This window comes from Poromitra crassiceps (assembly GCF_964638095.1).
Source record: "Poromitra crassiceps genome assembly, chromosome: 2".
Lineage (NCBI taxonomy): Eukaryota > Metazoa > Chordata > Actinopteri > Beryciformes > Melamphaidae > Poromitra > Poromitra crassiceps.
The window spans coordinates 112,066,572-112,088,546 of NC_139624.1; the positions used below are offsets into that span (position 1 = coordinate 112,066,572).

The 21,975-nt window shown below is 42.9% G+C and overlaps 1 protein-coding gene across 4 annotated transcripts in view; it reads left to right on the forward strand.

The window, feature by feature from the left end:
* Positions 1-21,975, forward strand: part of col11a1a (collagen, type XI, alpha 1a) — a 178,239-nt gene that overhangs the window by 127,658 nt on the left and 28,606 nt on the right. For all 4 annotated transcript variants that reach the window (XM_083631995.1, XM_083631997.1, XM_083631996.1 and 1 more), the window contains 9 exons: positions 3,013-3,102; positions 6,257-6,310; positions 8,791-8,898; positions 9,037-9,144; positions 10,092-10,145; positions 10,438-10,491; positions 11,294-11,401; positions 21,712-21,765; positions 21,888-21,941. In XM_083631995.1, the coding sequence (XP_083488121.1) occupies positions 3,013-3,102; positions 6,257-6,310; positions 8,791-8,898; positions 9,037-9,144; positions 10,092-10,145; positions 10,438-10,491; positions 11,294-11,401; positions 21,712-21,765; positions 21,888-21,941 (684 nt within the window). The remainder of the gene's footprint in view (positions 1-3,012; positions 3,103-6,256; positions 6,311-8,790; positions 8,899-9,036; positions 9,145-10,091; positions 10,146-10,437; positions 10,492-11,293; positions 11,402-21,711; positions 21,766-21,887; positions 21,942-21,975) is intronic.

Consider the following 21,975-nt stretch of genomic DNA (forward strand, 5'->3'; position numbering starts at 1 on the left):
ACATACTGTACAGTGTGGATGGGGGTTACATACTGTACAGTGTGGATGGGGGTTACATACTGTACAGTGTGGATGGGGGTTACATACTGTACAGTGTGGATGGGGGTTACATACTGCCATTTACATACTGTACAGTGTGGATGGGGGTTACTTACTATACAGTGTGGATGGGGGTTACTACTGTACAGTGGGGATGGGGGTTACTACAGTGTGGATGGGGGTTACTACTGTACAGTGGGGATGGGGGTTACATACTGTACAGTGAGGATGGGGGTTACATACTGTACAGTGGGGATGGGGGTTACATACTGTACAGTGTGGATGGGGGTTACTACTGTACAGTGTGGATGGGGGTTACATACTGTACAGTGTGGATGGGGGTTACATACTGCCATTTACATACTGTACAGTGTGGATGGGGGTTACTTACTATACAGTGTGGATGGGGGTTACTACTGTACAGTGGGGATGGGGGTTACATACTGTACAGTGGGGATGGGGGTTACATACTGTACAGTGGGGATGGGGGTTACTACTGTACAGTGGGGATGGGGGTTACATACTGTACAGTGGGGATGGGGGTTACATACTGTACAGTGTGGATGGGGGTTACTACTGTACAGTGTGGATGGGGGTTACATACTGTACAGTGTGGATGGGGGTTACATACTGTACAGTGTGGATGGGGGTTACATACTGCCATTTACATACTGTACAGTGTGGATGGGGGTTACTTACTATACAGTGTGGATGGGGGTTACTACTGTACAGTGGGGATGGGGGTTACTACAGTGTGGATGGGGGTTACTACTGTACAGTGGGGATGGGGGTTACATACTGTACAGTGAGGATGGGGGTTACATACTGTACAGTGGGGATGGGGGTTACTACTGTACAGTGGGGATGGGGGTTACATACTGTACAGTGGGGATGGGGGTTACATACTGTACAGTGTGGATGGGGGTTACTACTGTACAGTGTGGATGGGGGTTACATACTGTACAGTGTGGATGGGGGTTACATACTGTACAGTGTGGATGGGGGTTACATACTGTACAGTGTGGATGGGGGTTACATACTGTACAGTGTGGATGGGGGTTACATACTGCCATTTACATACTGTACAGTGTGGATGGGGGTTACTTACTATACAGTGTGGATGGGGGTTACTACTGTACAGTGGGGATGGGGGTTACTACAGTGTGGATGGGGGTTACTACTGTACAGTGGGGATGGGGGTTACATACTGTACAGTGAGGATGGGGGTTACATACTGTACAGTGGGGATGGGGGTTACATACTGTACAGTGTGGATGGGGGTTACTACTGTACAGTGTGGATGGGGGTTACATACTGTACAGTGTGGATGGGGGTTACATACTGCCATTTACATACTGTACAGTGTGGATGGGGGTTACTTACTATACAGTGTGGATGGGGGTTACTACTGTACAGTGGGGATGGGGGTTACTACAGTGTGGATGGGGGTTACTACTGTACAGTGGGGATGGGGGTTACATACTGTACAGTGAGGATGGGGGTTACATACTGTACAGTGGGGATGGGGGTTACATACTGTACAGTGTGGATGGGGGTTACTACTGTACAGTGTGGATGGGGGTTACATACTGTACAGTGTGGATGGGGGTTACTACTGTACAGTGTGGATGGGGGTTACATACTGTACAGTGTGGATGGGGGTTACATACCGCCATTTACATACTGTACAGTGTGGATGGGGGTTACTTAATATACAGTGTGGATGGGGGTTACTACTGTACAGTGGGGATGGGGGTTACTACAGTGTGGATGGGGGTTACTACTGTACAGTGGGGATGGGGGTTACTACTGTACAGTGGGGATGGGGGTTACTACTGTACAGTGGGGATGGGGGTTACTACTGTTTTTAGTGTGCAGCGTCTCCAAAAGCCTTTACATGCTTGTGCGTCAAAGCCCTCGCCAAATGCGGCTGGCCAGCCCGTCAGGCAGCTGGCGTGCAGCTCCTCGAAAGTGTGACTTGACGCAGCTGACGCAAACAGCGCAAGTATAATATAATGTAGATGGGGAGATAACAGGAGAGAGTGAAAGCTATTACCAAGTATATGCACTACATTCTCTCCTTGGGCTAACTTCTAGTCATTGAAATCCTAGTGAAATCACACAATCGACTCATTTTGCTGGGGACTCCCCTGTGAGGTGCAACCCCTCGTCAAGCTAGCATTCGAGTATATGGGACTAGCTGCTGCCGGCAAGGCTCCAAGTCGAGGCTATCGCACAAGCATGTTTTCCACTTAAGTAGGATGGGAATATTTTGTGAGCTCAGAATTATAAGGTGCAGGTTTGAGATACAGAACATCAAAGATTTAACTTTCTTACTTTCTTTTTACATATTTAACACCTAAAGTCAGATAGCCCCTTATAATTCCATGCTCAAGTTTTGCTGTTGCAGGAGTCAAATCTATGACCTTGTGGTTAGGGGTCCGTCTCTGGCCATGAGGCCGTTCTGCTGTAGTCGTAATGACTCAACACTAGATATCATTGCTTTTACCAACGTGTTTATGTCTTCTTCAGAAGCACTTTTTAACCTCTGCTCTTTCATAAACGCTACTTTTAAGCAATAACAAATGAGAGGGAGTGCTATTATGTAGTTACTGTGCTGAGGTCACAGAAACTATAATATGTATTTTTTATTTATTTTTTAACAATCATAATCGTAATCGTATACAAGCAAATACGAGCAAATAATCAACAATTACCCATTACTAAGCAATAAACCAAGTCTTATATTATAAGCACTCATAGAACATCTACAATCACAATACTTGGTTGGAAACAAATTTATAAAAAGTTTGTTATTATTATTATTATTATTATTATTATTATTATTATTATTATTATTATTATTACCTTTATTTGGATTATTATTATTATTATTATTATTATTATGGTACTGCTTTATGCAGGTTAGAGTGAATTCTCTCCTAACTGCCCCATATTCGATTGTGTCCATAGGGAGACCCCGGACCTCAGGGAACCTCCGGTAAGGATGGCCCCCCTGGTCTTCGAGGCTTCCCCGGAGAGAGAGGTCTACCTGGCGCCACGGTAAGCCTATTAATCAGAATTCATTCTGCGTATTTGCTATCAGAAAGAACGACGGAACTCTCCCGCCTATAACAAATGAACCGCCGCCCCACCCAGAGCCGTTCACTTCATTAGAGACACCGGCGTCTGCAATTCTCTCCTGGTGATCAACTCGGCGCCGAGGAAATCCGAAGCGACGTCTTACAAATGAGCCACGATGCATCACGTGCCACCGTTACAGCGTCTGGGAATTGCTGGGTCGGTGATCCATTTGTAAAAGCTCGCCCCGGGTTCAACTGGAGGACTCAGATTGTCTTGTTTTGGTGTTTTTTCCAGTTTCAGCATTTTTTATTTTGTTTTGGGGTGGAAGGCTATTGTTTGTCTCCGTATGCATTATTTACTCAATGAATTATTAAATGGGAAATGTTGGCAATTAGAGCGCGGTGGTTGGGAGTGAATGGAGGCTGGTTCTTCCAAGGTCAGTGGACTCTCTGCGGCCCGGCAGCACCGCGCTGATTGTTTTCCGCCGCTGTAATTTCCCCCACACAGCCCGGGCCACAGAGACTCATTACGCACACGCACACACACAGACACACACACACACACACACACACACACACACACACACACACACACACACACACACACACACACACACACACACACACACACACACACACACACACACACACACACACACACACACACACACACACACACACACACTGGTATCACTGACTACATTTACATGGACAGCAATATTCTGATATTATCCCGATTAAGGCAATACTCGCGCCATGTAAACAGCATTTTCTGTTAATAAGGTCATATTAGTCGAATGAGGACATGTGGAGTATTCCGATCATAGTCGCATTATTGAAGTGCGGTGTAGACATACATGACCTTAATCGCACAATGACATTCTATCAGAGTTTTTGCAGCATTTTGCGTACAGCAGTCAAACTGCTTGACGATGCAATATGCATGCTCTACCTCACAGTCACATGTGTCAAACTCAAGGCCCGGGGGCCAAATCCGGCCCGGCACCTCATTTTATGTGGCCCGTGAGAGCTAGCAAATAATACAATTTGCACAATACAATTCCTCGCAATATGGCTAAAAATAGTTAGGCTACTAGTTGTCTGTTTGCCATTGTTTTCCGTATAATTTTGCTAGTTAGTATTAAGTTAGTACTAAAAAAAACAATAATAATCAAATCAGAGGCACTTATGAATTATGATAACATGTAGGTTAGATACATTTATATTGTGTTGCATTTACAACTGGTCCTTTGAGAACAACCATAATATTGATGTGGCCCCGGATGAAATTGAGTTTGACACCCCTGCTCTAGCTTGCAGCAAGTGTTGCACAACTTTTTTACAGAAGAAAAGATGGCTGCCACCGTGAAATCTCAACATTTTGTCCCTAACACGGTGGTCTCAACCCCAGACCCATGAGAGTTCTTATGCTGATACACTATGTTACTGCATGCTGCAGATTGTGTCTGGGACACTGTTTGCTCCAAACTGGTGTTGGAATCCTGGCCAGTGATTGGTGGGTTCGGAATCCTGAACCCACCAATCAGTAACGACTTTAGCGATCAGGCACGCGCACGCAACCTGACTCTGTTGACTTTTGAAAATGAACCACTCTCCCACTCACTAGACTCTATTATGTAGTATGCGGAGTGCAGCGATTCAACGTAATATTTGAGTCGGGAGAGACTAACTACTAACACAGTAGAAACATGACAGAAAGGCTTTCAGGCTAAAGTCAGGAGGGAAACTAGACATGTCATGTGACGTGTCATGTGACACGTCATGTCATGTGAGCGTGTCTTCATCAATAATTCATCAGGCCATGCTCTGTAGCATGTAAACGGGAATATGAATGGAAAATTCTATCGACTGTTTTAACTTGACAACATTGTCAAACATTCTAAACTTGACAAACATTTTAAATTGCCCCTAGCTTACTTCCTGTTGCAGTGTTTGCTAATAGAATAGCTGACAGGAATTAAGATAATTTCAAACTGTTTCTTTAGCAACATAATTTCGTAGTTTAGTAATTCTGTGAAAACCATCTATAAACAACTCATGTAAACACCTTACTGTATTATGTTTGTATGTTATGTGTTTGGACCCCAGGAAGAGTACTCTCACCTTGGTGCAGACTAATGGGGATCCACAATAAACAACAATAAACCTTAATCGGAATTTGTCTTATTTAGATTAAGGTCAATAGTTGGATTATTGCAGTCCATGTAAACATAATCATTGACAAACAATGAGGGACACACACATTGCATGCACCATATAGCTACCAGACGTCCCTAAGATTTGTGCACATGGACATAAAGAGAAGGAGAAAAAAAGATGCTCTCTCTCTCTCTCTCTCTCACACACACACACACACACACACACACACACACACACACACACACACACACACACACACACACACACACACACACACACACACACACACATACACACACACACACACACACACACACACACACACATTTATTATTGGTTGTTTATTGCAGCTATATTGTTTTATTGTGCGTTTAATGAGAGGGAAATTGAAGTTATCAGCTCATATACCAACAAGCTCTTTGCTCGCGCTCTCTCTCTCTCTCTCTCTCTCCCTCTCTCTCTCTCTCTCTCCCTCCATATTCCAGCTCTCTCTCTCCCTCTCTCTCTCCCTCCATATTCCAGCTCTCTCGCCCTCCATATTGCAGTTCTCTCTCCCTCTCTCTCTCTCCCTTCATAGTCCAGATCTCTCTCTCTCTCTCTCTCTCTCTCTCTCTCTCTCTCTCTCTCTCTCTCTAATTGTCCACAAAATCTCTTTTTGTAAGACATGTTGTCAATTATCGAGGTAGATGTCAGATCCTTGTCTCTCACGGAGCCGTATTGACGAGCACAGCCTCATGTCTAACAGTTAGAAAATGTCAATAACCACGATCTTTCTGGAACCGCTGTTTTCTGAAGCCCTTAATGCACCCGCAGCACTTTCCCTGTGATGTACGGCTGGAGATGTGAACGCGCCGCAGTAGATTTAATGCGCTGTCTGATGTATAAGCTCACAGGGTTGAAAAACCCCATCCAGATTTAGATTTTGTTTGTATTTTATACACGTCCTCACATCTGTTTTTATCTTGTTCTTCCAGGGTCCAGCAGGTCTGAAGGGAGGAGAGGGGCCCCAAGGTCCGCCCGGCCCTGTTGTAAGTACACCCTTATCAGAAATACAGTCACCTTTTGGAGATTCACTTCACTTAAAAAAAAAGAAAAAAAAGATGTACTCCTGGCCTTATCTTGCTGCTCTTATCTTTGATTCATTTTATGGTATTCTATATTTTGTTTATCTCAGATTTTCAGGTATTAGTTTGTTCCGTCATATTGTGCACAGTAAGCTTGTAGCTTGTAATGTAAGTTCACTACAAACTTTTTAACAAAAGCAATGCAAGAAGCACTTGAGTGTTCAGTGATTTCTGCAGTTCAGATGTCAAGCACCAGAGGGCAGTTTAAAATCCTTTGGGTGTCAAATCCTGCAGAGTCACCTCAGGTTGTTGGCTAACTGCTGGGACCAACCTCTCACACTCGCTTTTCCTTTGACATCACCCACGGGTGCCTCCTGTCCACTTCAGGCCACACTCTCAAAGCTGAGGGAGAAAGTTTGATATTTAACTTTGATGACCACCATTCAAGTGACTTGACTAAGGACACTGCAATAGGAAACAGCACACAGTGTATGGACCCACTTCAACTGTTTACTACTGTGTCCATGTAAACCATCATAACAATCATGTTATAAATGCATTATAGTCTCAATGTCTAATGCAGCTCATGCCTTTCTTATGGATGAATGGATGGATGGATGAATGGATGGATGGATGGATGGATGGATGGAAGCTTGGCCTGACTTCACCCCGTCACGCTGCACAGAGCGATTTGTCATTGGAGCGATCAATGCACTAGAGTAGCCAGGGATCAAGATTGTTTGCCCCGTTGCTTCCTGGCAAAAGCACATACACACACACACATACATACACACACACACACACACACACACACATGCACGGACGCACACGCACACACAAACACACACACACACACACAAACACAACAAAACCATATGGCATAGGTGAGTCACTGTCTAGTCAGCCAGACTGCTGCTGCTGCTACAGCTACACGTCCCTCGCCTACGGTGGGGGATGGTGGTTTTGTATTCGTAAAGGCATTTGTTTTGTTTTTGTTTGTTTTTGCTTTTTTGCTTTTTTTGGTGCAATTTTTACGTGATTTTTTTATCATGATTTTTAAAAAGCACAAAAAATATTTTCTTGATTGCAGTTTTAAAAGCAAGTTTCCAACATATGGTGGACTGCAAACAAATACTGTGAGATAGAACTATTGAGTCTTAACTTTAGAAACCTTTATTGTTTTTCACATTTCCATGGTGGAACACAATTGTGTTTTTCACAACGCTATTTGGCAGCTCCTCAGCGGCTCAGATGAAACTGCCATTTGATTGTGCGTTTGTTTTTAAGTGACCTGGCTTGCCAGCAGGGTGGAGTTCTCCATTTTTAAGCACTGTCATCGGCCCTGGATTGGTGTCCTAACACCACCCAGAGGGCCAACTTAAGTGTATAAAATGAAGAGCACCAGCAGCGGGAAAGTATTGATGAGAGACTACATGCGTTCTGATGGGCAGTTACACACAAACAGGCCTCTGAGCTGATATAGCTGATAGCTGATGTTTTGCACCAATATTCAAGATCTTTATAAACATTTTCATGCCAAAGATTCAGTGAAGCAGCACTCTCCATTGAAAACCAGGAAATTTTTATGTTAGGCTTTTAAATTATTATTATCATGATCATGATCATTATTATTATAATCTTTTTTTTTTTTTTTGTTATTATTATTTGTTTATTTTGAAGCTAAATTTAACAGTTAAACAATTAAACAAAATGTGCAGATAAAATCACATTTCATTGCAGATTTGACCAGATGATTTAATATAGCTGTGGTCAGGCAGGAAATGCACGACATTGATGGGCTGATATAACTGATTCTAAATAAAAGTTCAATAGCAGCACAATATACTGTACACACAAAAACAATTCATTAGTCTAATCCTAGATAACAGTGTCAGATAATACATATCGCTATATCAGTGTAACTCATTAAATCTATCATTTAGGCCCCGATTACACAAATTGTTTCTGAGCATGGGGGCCAGGCATCGACCTCCCTTCCTCCACAGATGCATTTTTCACCTCTGTCAATGAGCCAGTCAGAGTGCAGAGACCCCCCCCCCCCCACAGCCACAACCCCCCCTCTCTCGTCTCCGCCAATGTCCAACCCGACCGCAGCAGATAAAAGTGTCCACAAGCTGCTTTGTAATGCTCCCGCTTTGTGTGTGTGTGGGGGGGTGTGTGTGGGGGTGTGGGTGTGTGTGTGTGTGTGGGTGTGTGTGTGTGTGTGTGTGTGTGTGTGTGTGTGTGTGTGTGCACACGCATGTGTGTGTGTGTGTTCATCCGTTAGCAGTTGAACTCAGCTGGCTTTTGATGCTTTGTAAATATCAGCGATGTTCATTGTTGAGCTTACATGGTGGTTTCTACAGGCAGCCTGACAGAAGTGCCAAATGCATGTCTCAGTCCAGAATGATCAGAACCTGCCTTCTGCCTTTGATCCCACACAGGGCTCGCCCGGTGAGAGAGGTGCTGCTGGTCCCGCCGGTCCAATTGGTCTGTCAGGTAGAACTGGTCCTCAGGGCCCCCCGGGGCCTGCTGGAGAGAAGGGAGCACCAGTACGTCCCCCACCCCCTCCATTTTCATTTTCAGAATTTCTATCAGAACTCACAAAATAATTCATCTCAGTGTGCTGTGTTGTGCTATGTGTGTTTTTTCCCAAACAATAATGAAAACAAATGTGTTTACGTCCCTAGGGCGAGAAAGGCCCTCAAGGTCCAGCTGGTCGCGATGGTGTCCAAGGTCCCGTCGGTCTGCCTGGCCCCGCTGGACCCCAGGGTCCACCCGGAGAGGACGGCGACAAGGTCGGTCTTCCCTCCCCCTCCCTGCCATCCTCTCTGTCTTTGGCCCAGTTACAACTCCTTGTCCTGAGCGACGTTTTTTGGGACCAAAACAGATTCTCGATCGATCTTCATCCCCCATGATCCCGCTCAGGCCATCTGCATGGAAAATATGTCTCTCTTCCCTCGCGGCCACGCATCCATCTTCATAACCAGAAGTGCCAGGAAGTGCAATTAGAAGAGATGTAAAAGTGAAATACTGTCGCTCGTATTATCTCCCATAATCATTATGCCCCTTAAGGTAACCATCCAGGCAGTCTGTTGTGCTGCCAAACATACTGTATGACATTGCAGAGGTCTTCTATATAATGAGCTTATTGTTTAATTAAAAAAAATCCTTAACAAACATTATTTTTTGTTTTTGTTTAGTTTTCTTCCCTCCTCGTTTTCTCCCCAATCGTTCCCCCTGCTTTCCCGGTCATTGCTGCACTGCTGTAGACTAGCACATCCTTCCTCCGATACATGTGCAGTCGCCAGCTGTTTCTTTTCACCTGACAGCGAGAGTTTCACCAGCAGGACATAGCGCGTGGGAGGATCCCGCTATTCCCCCCAGTTCCCCTCCCCCCGAACAGGCGCCCTGACTGACCAGAGGAGGCACTAGTGCAGCGACCAAGACACATACCCTTAATCCAACTTCCCACCTGCAGAAACGGCCAACTGTGCCTGTGTGTATGGACGCCCGACCCGGGGGCTCGAACTTGCGACCCTCGTGTTTGTAGGCAGGGAATCTACCGCTGCACTACCCGGACGCCCAAGATCTTTCACTTACGTCCATAAGAAACTCTACATTGGCTTGAGTGGAGGCATCATGGCTGCAGAGCTCTTGAATACAGATTTGAGTGTTTTCAATGATTTTCCATAAGCTGCTGACACAAGAAGGCAGAGTTTTGACAATTGTGTGTGTTTCCCAGGGAGAGGTCGGAGAGCCCGGGCAGAAGGGAAGCAAAGCCGACAAGGGTGAACAGGTGCGTTACGGGCAGCATCCCACACCCACATCCACAGGAGGGCTAACGTCCACAATTCACTATGTTTTAATGAACCCGCACAGTAGCTGCTGATATGACAGATGAGCGATTCTCTTAAGGGAGATTCCTCCACACCCACCATGTATACACTCACATCTTACTACACATTTATCACAATAACATGCTGAGATTCACTGAAACACATACAATGCTAATACTGAGAACAAATACAGAGATAGAATAATATAAAATATATATAGTTTTAACACAACTGTTTCTTGTTTGTGTTCAGGGTCCACCTGGTCCAGCCGGTCTTCAAGGTCCCATCGGTGCCCCAGGTCCCGCTGTAAGTAGAACTGTCCAATCCCATGAGTAGAACTGTCCAATAAACATGAGTAAAACTACAGATATCTTACCAGAAAATTACTACAATATTACTTGAGTAAAAGCCTTCAAGTATTTACTCACGCCGCCGATTTTCAACCAGCTATGTATCATTACAAAATCAGTAGTATATCCAAAATCTGTGAACACTTTTGCATGCATTCATTTACTTCATGTACACCAGATGATTTTTATGCCTCCGCCGGCGATAGCCAGGCCGGAGGCATTATGGATCCGGGTTGTCCATCCGTCCGTCCGTCTGTACGTACGTACGTTCGTCCGTCCGTCCGTCCGATGTTAACGCGATATCTGAGGAACGCCTTGACGGAATTTAATCAAATTTCCCTCAAACATCGACTTAGACTCAAGGATGATCTGATTAGATTTTGGTGGTCAAAGGTCAAGGTCACTGTGACCTCTCGAACGCCATGTTCAAGCTTGTTAACGCGATATCTCAGGAATGCCTTGACGGAGTTTCGTCAAATTTGCCTCAAACATCGACTTGGACTCAAGGATGAACTGATTAGATTTTGAAGGTCACACACCCAATTTCCAAGCTCTGTAACGCAACATCTCAGGAGCGCCTTGATGGAATTTCTTCCAATTTGCCTCAAATGGCGATTTGGACTCAAGAATGAACTAATGGCGGAGGCATAAATCCACGGTGCGGTCGTTCTAGTTCCCAGTAAAAACCAACCAGAATGTGGGTGTTTTAGCCAAAGTAATGTGAAAGTTTGTGCGTGTGTGTGTCTGTGGGTCCTCAGGGAGGCGACGGAGAGCCCGGTCCCAGAGGTCAGCAGGGTATGTTCGGACAGAAGGGAGATGAGGGCTCTAGAGGATTCCCTGGACCCCCCGGCCCCATCGGTCTGCAGGTTAGTACCGTGCACACACTCACACAGTAAGCACACTGTACAAATACATCGTTCTGCAGGTTAGTACCGTGCACACACTCACACAGCAAGCACACTGTACAAATACATCGGTCTGCAGGTTAGTACCGTGCACACACACAGCAAGCACACTGTACAAATACATCGGTCTGCAGGTTAGTACCGTGCACACACTCACACAGCAAGCACACTGTACAAATACATCGTGCACACACACAGCAAGCACACTGTACAAATACACTCACACAGCAAGCACACTGTACTAATACAGTACGTCTACATAACAGTATATGTACATTAGCCGGTTGATCCTGAATGGTTTTAAGGGGTGGGAGGGGCTCAAGCAAAAGCAGAGGAGCTTATTTAAGGCCCAGAAAAAAATACTTTTAGCTGAATACAGTGGAAAATAATAAGTTAAAAGGAGAATAATAGATAAAGACACCTAATCCTAACATAACTTGCATCATCGACTTTAACAATATTACGATACAAACTATGAATTTATGTCATAAAGATTCATATCAGCCTAAAAATGTCATTCCTGGTTATACTACAATCAAATGTACCAGCTAGTTGCTAAATTATTCACTGTTACTTTAGGCCATGTCCACACGGAGACGAGTTTAGGTGTATCCGCTAAGGTTTTTTCTCCTATAGACGTTTCATCCAGACGGAACCAGCGTTCTGGGAGTATACGTTCTGGGAGTATACGCTAATTTTTGAAACCGGGTCCCAGAGTGAATAAATCTGAAGACGCCACCCTTGCATTTCCGTGTTTACAACCCATACGCATCTTTCCTGAACTGATGACGCCATACATGTAGCTCCACCTCTCTCTGCCAGCAACAATAACAATCATGGCGGCTTACAGTGCACTAGCGTTCGTGCTACAGCAGCTACTGAGCCTGTTAGGGCTCTTGCAGCAAAATATAATGCTCGTCTATTACCATGCTGTAGGAATATTTATAGATTTAAAGAAAGCGTTTGATACAATTAATCATGATATATTGCTTAGTAAAATGGAAAGGTATGGGATCAGAGGAGTGGGGCTTAAGTGGTTAAAAAGCTATATCAGCAACAGGCAACAATTTGTACAGTTGGGAGATCACAAATCATCATGCTTAGACATTATATGTGGAGTCCCACAGGGGTCAGTACTTGGTCCAATATTGTTTATTTTATATATAAATGATATATATAAAGTATCAAAATTATTTAAATTGGTCATATTTGCGGATGATACCAACATCCTTTGTTCCGGAGATAATTTTCGAGCAGCTCTTAGCGATGGTTAAAATAGAAATGAATAAATTAAAAACATGGTTTGATGTAAATAGATTATCATTGAATTTGAATAAAACCAAATTAATGATTTTCGGTAATCGTAAAATAGACACAAGACAAGAGTGCAACTGGTTGTGGACCAGGTAGATATTGAGCGGGTATACGAAATAAAATTTCTAGGGGTAATACTAGACTGTAAAGTTTCTTGGAAGCCACAGGTAAAATATATAAGATCCAAACTATCAAGGAGCATTGCTGTGTTGGGGAAAGCCAAACATATACTGGAACAAAGGGTGTTGTACATTTGATATTGTTCACTTGTACTGCCGTATTTGACTTACTGTGTGGAGGTTTTGGGGAATGCCTATAAAACAACTTTACAACCATTATGTATACTCCAAAAAAGAGCATTGAGAATTGTACATCATGTTGGATACAGGGAACATACAAATATATTATTTCTGAATTTCAAGTGTCTCAAGTTTATGGATCTTGTCAAGTTCAAAACTGCTCAAACAATGTACAAAGCAAAGAATCATTTACTCCCCTGTAACATTCAAAAGTTATTTAAGGACAAAGAATGTGGGTATAATTTAAGAGGGAAAAATAATTTTGAGAAACGCTATGTTCGTACAAATTTGAAGAGCATGAGCATTTCATTTGGTGGAGTGACTCTGTGGAACAGTTTGGATGATGAAATAAAACAAAGTAGAACTATTATACTGTTTAAGAAAAAGTTTAAAAATATTATGATTGAGGGATACAGAGAAGAGGAGGCGGCGGGGGGGGGGGGGAGGGGTGAGGGCACATGGTAATAGGGTACATTATGGCCCAAGTTAAAAGGGAAATAAGAAAATATGAAAAGTAATCAAATAGAATGTTGACAGAGACCTGATTTAAGTTTATTTTGTAATTAAATAGGGGTAGGACCAGATAAGCAGAGGCTTCCTTCCTACTCCTTTTCGAACAAATACTGTTATTTTTATTGCAATTATGATTAATATTGTACATTATTGTTTTTTCCTTTTTTTGTTTTAAAATGTTTTTAATGTATTGGGTATTATTATTATACTTATTATTTTTTATATTGTCTTTTATGTTAATGTTCGAAATAAACATTCATTCATTCATTCATACCACCGTCAACAACAAGTGGACACGGAGAACAGCGTGTACAACATCCTCAGGGCTCCACAGCTGACTCTTCCCATCCACCCCTCCCCTCCCTTCATTGGATATTTCCCAGAAGGCTTAGCGGCGGCTAAGTTTTTACAATAACACAAACAAAATCAGGCTAAACGTGTTAGATAGAAATAATATTTATTTTTAATACAACATGCAATTCTTACTTGACACCACTTTTTCAATAAAAACACATTTATGCCATGAGTTTATATAATGCATATTTATGTTGCATCATTTAGCCTGTGCTGTGATGTGCAGGAGCGGCCAATATGCTGGGATGTGTTTGCAACATAAAGATCATGGAAATGGATGATATCAGGAACGTTACCGATAGTTAACGTTCTATATTGTAGGCTACAGGGAGACCATCAGCCCTGCTGAACAGCTCTGCATTTGCCTGTATAGGTTTAATCATTTTATTCATCGACATGGCAAACCCAAGGGTTTAAGCTGCTCGCTACAGTGAGATACACATGATAGACTGTGCGCCCCTAGTGATTGAATGCCATTATTGACGAGATTGTCTTATTCTCTGTTTTTGGTGTACTTCGTGGCAGCGTTACAGCGCCACTTACCGGCCTGGCATATATACTACAGCGGTTTCAGTGGTATTCAGTGGTTTCATGTGGATACATACACACATTTCTTGAAACGATTCCGTGTTTATGGAAAACTTTTCTTAAACGGAAAAAAAAAAGATTGCTTCCGTCTCCGTGTGGACATGGCCTTAGACAACAGTAAGCATGCATGAAAAAGAGGGACTTACTCAACAGCTACATCTATAGACTGGATCACCATGACGTCGGAGTTAACAGCACTTCCGGGTAGACAACTGACTATTTGAATTGCTTGAGATATCAGCAAACTTGTTTATTGTTTATTTCTGTTGTCATTTTCAGCCGTAACTGTAACGTTTAAAGGTGTATATAGTATATACAGTACCATAGTTAAACGACAACGTTTCTGTTGTGCTTTTTTTATGTAGCCTACTGTGTTAACGTCTTTGATAAACCAAATCTACGCAACAGTGACATTTGAACGCCGGTCTGACTAACTGCTAATTTTGGGTAGAGTCAACATGTAAATTAGGTCTCACAACTAACTTTAGTGAAAGTTTTGTTATTAGCCTATTGAGATATGAAGGCATCAAACATGCATTTTAAACTTAACCATTTTCTCTTTATCTCAGTTGTTCATCGCTCTGCGTTATTGTAAACAAACATTGTGATTGGTTCTATGTCCACCTTAAAGCTATACAACTTCTTGCAAAGATAAGTAAGGAAATGCTCTCCTTGTTATCAGTAGTATCACAGCTGCATTGCACTGGCATTTTATCTTCTTTTTTCTTACTAAAAGGCTAACTAGGGACAGGAGTTGGAAACTAGCAATAGCTATAATCTCTGTATGCAAAACATCAGTTACATTAGCTTGTTTGTAATGCGTGAAATGTTACTATGTTAACTTCATTGTCCCTATCAAAAAAACTATATAAATAAATAAATAAATAAATAAATAAATAAATAAATAAATAAATAAATGAATGAATAAATAAATAAATACATAAATACATAAATAAATAAATAAATAAATAAATAAATAAATAAATAAATAAATAAATAAATAAATAAATAAATAAAAATCATCGCACACCATCGCACTACAGTGCAACCAAAGTCATACACAAACACACTCTCACATCCATCTGGTGCGATCTACTTTAATTGAATCCATGGTGTGTATTGTATTGTAACCCGATGATTACACCTCTCACTTCACTGCCACGGCAAGACTCCACAAAACATCAACGTAAACGTCCAGTCTGCCTTTCCCTCCTCACAAGAGACTCCACGAGCAAAGAGTGTAGCCAGAGGGCCGAATGCCTTAGCATCAGGCACCAACTGGAATGTTGAATTCTGCTGTTTGATATGCAAAGTGTGATGTCTTTCAGAAGCATGTGCTCAAGTGCACTCCTGCTATGCCCATCCAAACACATTGCATAGGCCAGCTTTGATATAAGGATCATTTGAAGGGCAGGTTGACTCGATGCATTTTTATTTTATTTTAAGTCTACTGTACTTAAATGAGCTGCACTACAACTAAGCCTTATGATGTTTGCTCGCACCATAATAATGGATCTATAGAGGCAAGACCCTCCACTCAGTAGAAGTACACATAGGGCTCTATCGTGCCACCGGCCTTAAATTAGCGCTTAGCGTCAGGCGCAGCCCATATTAGTGGGCGTGGACCGGCGCACTGCCTATTCTGCTACACGCTGCCTTAAGCATTATAACCACGCCTTTTAAGCGTATAATTATGCACAACATGCTCATTGGAGAAGTGCAGTAAACAAATCACAAGCTTCCCTTTTAAGCTCCAATTCCACGGAGCGATCCAGTCCGGTCAGAAAAGCCGACCAAAGCGACCAAAGCTCTTTCATCCCCGTCTGTCTCCATATTTATTATTCCATATTATTATGCTTCTCAAGCCAATCTCACTGCAGTTTAAATACTGCAAGCATGTAAATATGCTACACTGCAGCAAGATCAAAGTGAAAAGAATGTTCTAAACGCATCGGCTAGAAAAATATAGCCTATCCCTGACCTTGGATGTCATGATGAGATTAGATTGGTGAAAGTTTGGGCAGAATGATATCGTTTTCTCTCGCTACCTTTTCTCCCCCATTGGATGATGCAACAGCCACTGAATGACACCTATCACTTTTACTGGATCTGATTATTTTATTCTATTTTATTTACTGGATTTTATTATTTACTTTGATTCTAACTAATTTTATAATTGGGATTATTGAGTGTATTTTATTTTGCCTATATATGCTTTCCCCCCCCTGCCCACAGGCTCTGACAAATATGTTCATTCTCAATAAAATCTTCAGTAATCAAACAATCAATCAATCAATCAATCAATCAATCAATCAGAGTGGCTTATTTTATCCCCTTTAAAAGCCAGATTAGCGGCAGCTGGCGCAGTGTGATCAATATGGCAGAAAAAAACAGGGCAGCTTGTTGGATTTTATAATAACAAAGGTGTCATTGGAAATTGCAATAGATTACCACTGCTCTACCATAGGCTGCCCTTACTACAAGCCGACATCTATGCGCTGTGGCTTGTTCAGCTCCTCGGACAGCTCCGCTGCCACAGACGGGGGGAAACATTTGGAAATAATTCAAACTACTATGCTTTGCACACAGAAAAAATAAATACAACAGACAATTCTGTAATGAATAGCTGGAAGAGTGGGGTTTGATGAACATACGCTATACAAACGTTTCTCCAGTTTCTCTCTCTTTCTCTCTCTCTCTCTCTCTCTCTCTCCCTTTCTCTCACATAAAACGATAGACATGCCTATAATGTCAATTAAATAATAATAAATATTAATTAGGAATATTAGTAATATTTTTTGTTAATTTTATTATTTGTTTGTTTGTTTATTATTATTGCTAATCAAAATGTTCCGAAACGAATTTTTTTTTTTTTATACATCAAATAATGTGTAGTTAGACAGCTATCCCATTTGAAAAAGATCAAAGACAGTAGCAACTCTGCTGCTGTGTGTCTGGATATATGGGGATTATTATGATAGCCTAAACTAAATAAATCAACTGTGCATTACAGCTTCACCCAAAGCCTGAGAAGGGTTGCCACTGCATGCTGTAATCTTCCAATCTTATATTCTATTGTATTCTAAACTATTTTATTCTATATTCTATTCTCCATTCACTATCCTGTCCCCGGCTCACTGAATAAGGCCTGGTTTTGAAAAGCGCTAAGCGCTAAATTAACGCCAGGGGGGAAGATAGCATTAGGCCGGTATTTAAGGCCGAAACGCCCATTCTGGCCTATTCGGGCACTGCACCACGCCTCTTCGGCGTAAAGCGCATTTTGAGTAAACATAAAACAACCCCTTAAGCTAAACCTGTTAAGAGTTGACTGCAGAGATTGGGGTCAGTATTGTCTTTAGATGAAATTACGTAGAGTACTGCTCATCGTTCCAAGTTACTATCCCATCTCCACGCCATTGTATTCAATGGACTTTTAATTGGGTGTAATTCACTTCCCGTCGCGATTCCATTAATTGCGTGGACTGACCTGCTCCAACAGTCGGTTCCTCATCGAGTGCATTCACCACTCTGCATAATTAGCAGCGCCGCTAACGATCTCCGAGTAGACTAAACCTCTGCATTGATGAGATTTCTCATCACGGAGAGGAATCAGCATGCACACACAGCCTCTCGTATGCTCACGCACTCACACAAGCGCACACACGTGGAGTCTGCAAAGAGTCTGCCTCCTCCCTGGGGCGTGTGGGTATTTGAGGAAAATAGGAATGAAAAGTTCTTTGATCTCCTCCTTCACTCACCCTACACCTTAACACTAATGACAAACTGCCATTGTGCCAAGAACAAACACACACACACACACACACACACACACACACACACACACACACACACACACACACACACATTTAACCACCGTATAGTACAGCCATTTAACTGTGGCAATTAATGGTAGAAATGTCAGGGAACAAATGCATGTATGAGGGCTTGACCGCTGGGCTCATTTAACATATGCACAGGGGTAAGCTGGATGTGCCTCTGCACCTTCTGACCGAAGACGCCAGCTACAGTTCAGTTCAGTTTATTCACAAAATACAAGTACAATCTATGAGACATAATGGAGATGATGTGATATGGGACACCCTGATAAGCTATCTGGAGCTTCAGAATAGATGATGTGATATGGGACACCCTGATAAGCTATCTGGAGCTTGAGAATAGGGGCTCGGACACTAAGCAAATACATATAAATACATTTGCTTGCACTGTGGCTCCAGCTGTGTTACATCACTGGCTTGCTGGAGAAAGCTAAGCAGGGCTGACTGTGGTCAGTCGTTGTATGGGAGACCATGGTGCTGGAAGTGGTGTTGGAGAACCAGTAGGAGGTGCTCTTCCCTCTGGTCTCATGAATAATCTCCCCAATGCCCCATGGCAGAGGCAGGGTCCTGTGAGTGAGCACCGTCCTTCGGATGAGACGTTAAACCGAGGTCCTGACTCTCGGTGGTCATTAAAGATCCCATCGGCACTCTTCACAAGAGTAGGGCTGTAACCCGGGTGCCCTGGGGGGTGTAACATGGGTGCCCTGGGGGGTGTAACCCCGGTGCACTGGCTAAATGCCCACACAGGCCTTCCTTCCATCATGACCACCGAATCGTCCCTCGATATCTAATTGTCACATTCAGTCCTCAACTCTCCACTGTGAGAGTTGATATGTGGTGAGTGTTCTGGTGCAAATTGGCTGCCGTAATAAATTAACATTTAAAATATTACGACCACATCTAGATTTAAAGTGCATGTATTATACAGTAACATTTACAACCAACAAAACGCCTAAAACTAACCTAAGATTACAAGACACCTAAGACTAACCAAAGACACCTATAATACTACTAACCCTAAAAAGTACTACTAAATGGTCCTAAGATGAGATAACAGTAAACATTGTATTAATTTCAAAGTAATTAGTTTAGAAGTCCCCAGCCATTTATGGTAGGTTTACATATATTTTAGCAGCAAGCTGCCACCTTAAGCTCTTTTTGAAAACAGAGATAGGGGAAGTGAACTGAAAAAGGAGTGACAGCTCGCATATTTCTCCCCACACGTCTTCCCCCGTTCCAGTGAAAGACCACGAGGGAAGTTGAAATAATATACTTCGCTGTGCCCCCTTTGACGGATAGATAGATAGATTGTGTGTCTTTGCGATGAGCGATTGCACCGTTTTAACCTGCGAGTGACAGGTCCATCACCCCAGAGCTGGTGATTGCAGAATAATAACAATCTCAGGCTTAAACAAAAACGTACTGTAAATCACCTGTTGCGCTCACACTCAAGCATTTTGAGTAGACGTTTACTGGACAGTCGCACGCTGTTTTATCGGCGATGTTTATGTCTGCAGAGACTTACCATAAGGGGTTGCAGCAGTAGAGTAAGCTTAAATGTGTGAATCACCAAGTTGGACCTCAGCATCCTCATCAAGGCCAAACAGAGCACCAAGGAAGCCCAGCCAAAGTGAACTGCATTAGTCTATAGGAGATGACCATAGATAGATGGTATAAAAAATATGGATGTAGACTCCTGTTTTGAAGCCTCTAGTTTGGCATATTGGCCATCGCCATCTTGGTTCTTGCGCAGCTCTCGTGAGACCAGGGTTTTCCCACAGAGCCGCAGCTCCGCCTGCTATTGGTCTGTGATCGGGGAGCTGCGTGATCACACCTGTCAATCACGCCCAAACATAATCCTTTTAATCATCTATTTTACTCCAAACGGGTGAGTTATATAAAAATTCACCCCCTGTGTGCAGTTGTTATGAAAGGTGAAATTATAAATATATGGCATATTCTGCTGGCCAGGGTGGCAGCCTATGAATGGTTATCCTTATACTGTATGTTGGGCAGGTTAGAACAGTATCACTCAAAATTGGAAAAGATTTATGCCCTATATCAATGGCCCGTAAAGATGAACCTATGGCTCAGCTCTCGTCCACATACACACATACATGCGTGTAGTCATGCAGGTGCTCATTTGGGTTCAATCACAACATGGCCTCTTTATGTTTAATGTTGTATTTGTATGTTGCTTGTAAGTGATCTTTGGTGGGGGGGTTTCTGATCATGTCTTTGTTTCAAGGTGTAGCCTACTGCATACACTGTCCTCTTCTTCTTGTTTTATGTCTGCTTATACTTTACCTGAAAACTTAATACAAATATTAATCGCAAAAAAAAGAAGAAAGAAAGGTGAAATTAGCTATAGAGACCAAAACCGTTTTTTGAACCAGGCTGTAAACATATTCTATATGCTGTTGGGCATTTTAACATTGGGGTGAATGTAGTCTCGCTGGCCAGCCTCCCCTCCCTCCCTACCGTGAGTCTGGCAACTGCTTTATGTATATATATATACAGTATATATATATATATATATATATACTGCTTAGCGGCAGTGTCCTTGGAAAAATAGTTTCCAACAATCCAACTTGCCGTTTTCAGCATGTAGCAACGAGCTAGCGTGTAGGTTTCTGCCGTTAGCTTGCTAGCTAGTTAGCGTTGTTGTTTTCACTGAGGCGGCAGGGCACTAAATTTTACAGCGACACACACGGAGGAGGGAGCGGAAGCCGCTCTGATTGACATGGTCGGAGCCAATGACAGAGGTTGTAATAAGCCGGGAGCGGACATCCGGCAGCGACTGAAACAGTCGCTCCAATGGGAGAGCAGAGTAGAGCAGGGGAGGGTTTATCCCAGTTATGGAGACCTGCGGCGCCAGCCTCCCTCCTAAGGAGGGGAGGCCAGCCTCCAGAGGCCAGAGGGGAGGCCAGCCTCCCTCCTAGGGAGGGGAGGCTGGCTAGGGTGAATGTGAACTGTCTCGATTTTGGAGCCAGTCTCAAGTAGCCATTCGAGGAACAGCAGTTGTTGGCACTTCCGCATTGGCCTCATCTATCCACCCAAGGTTGACTGTTACTGTTTTATTTTTGCAATAGCAGTCTTGACAATACCTTTCTCCCCTTTCAGCAATCTATCATTAAACAGACAACTCTATCAACACACCACAGTTAAAATGTCTTCAACCTTGAGCAAGTGTGTTAGCCAATTAAATCTTAAGCAGGAACAGCTGTTGCAAGTACAGTTTCCAGCACAAACAAATTTAAATCATTCAGAACGGCATTGCTTATTCATGCAACAGCACCTTGTGCTTGTAACACAATTACTTTCTTCACAGATGATATCATTGTTTATTCGTCTGTCTTGTCCTTAGGGTCTTCCCGGACCTCCAGGCGAGAAGGGAGAGAATGGCGATGTGGGCCCTATGGTAAGAGGCGTAGTTGCTTTTTGATAGCGCTCTCAATTCTTTCATACATTTTAGCAAAAAGGTTTTGCATTGTGAGTTATTTCCTGTCTGACCCTCTACTTTCCTGTTTCCCCTCTCTACAGGGCCCTCCTGGTCCCCCCGGTCCCAGAGGTCCACAGGGTCCCAGTGGAGCTGATGTGCGTACCGCCCGTCGATAACAAATGTGCACAT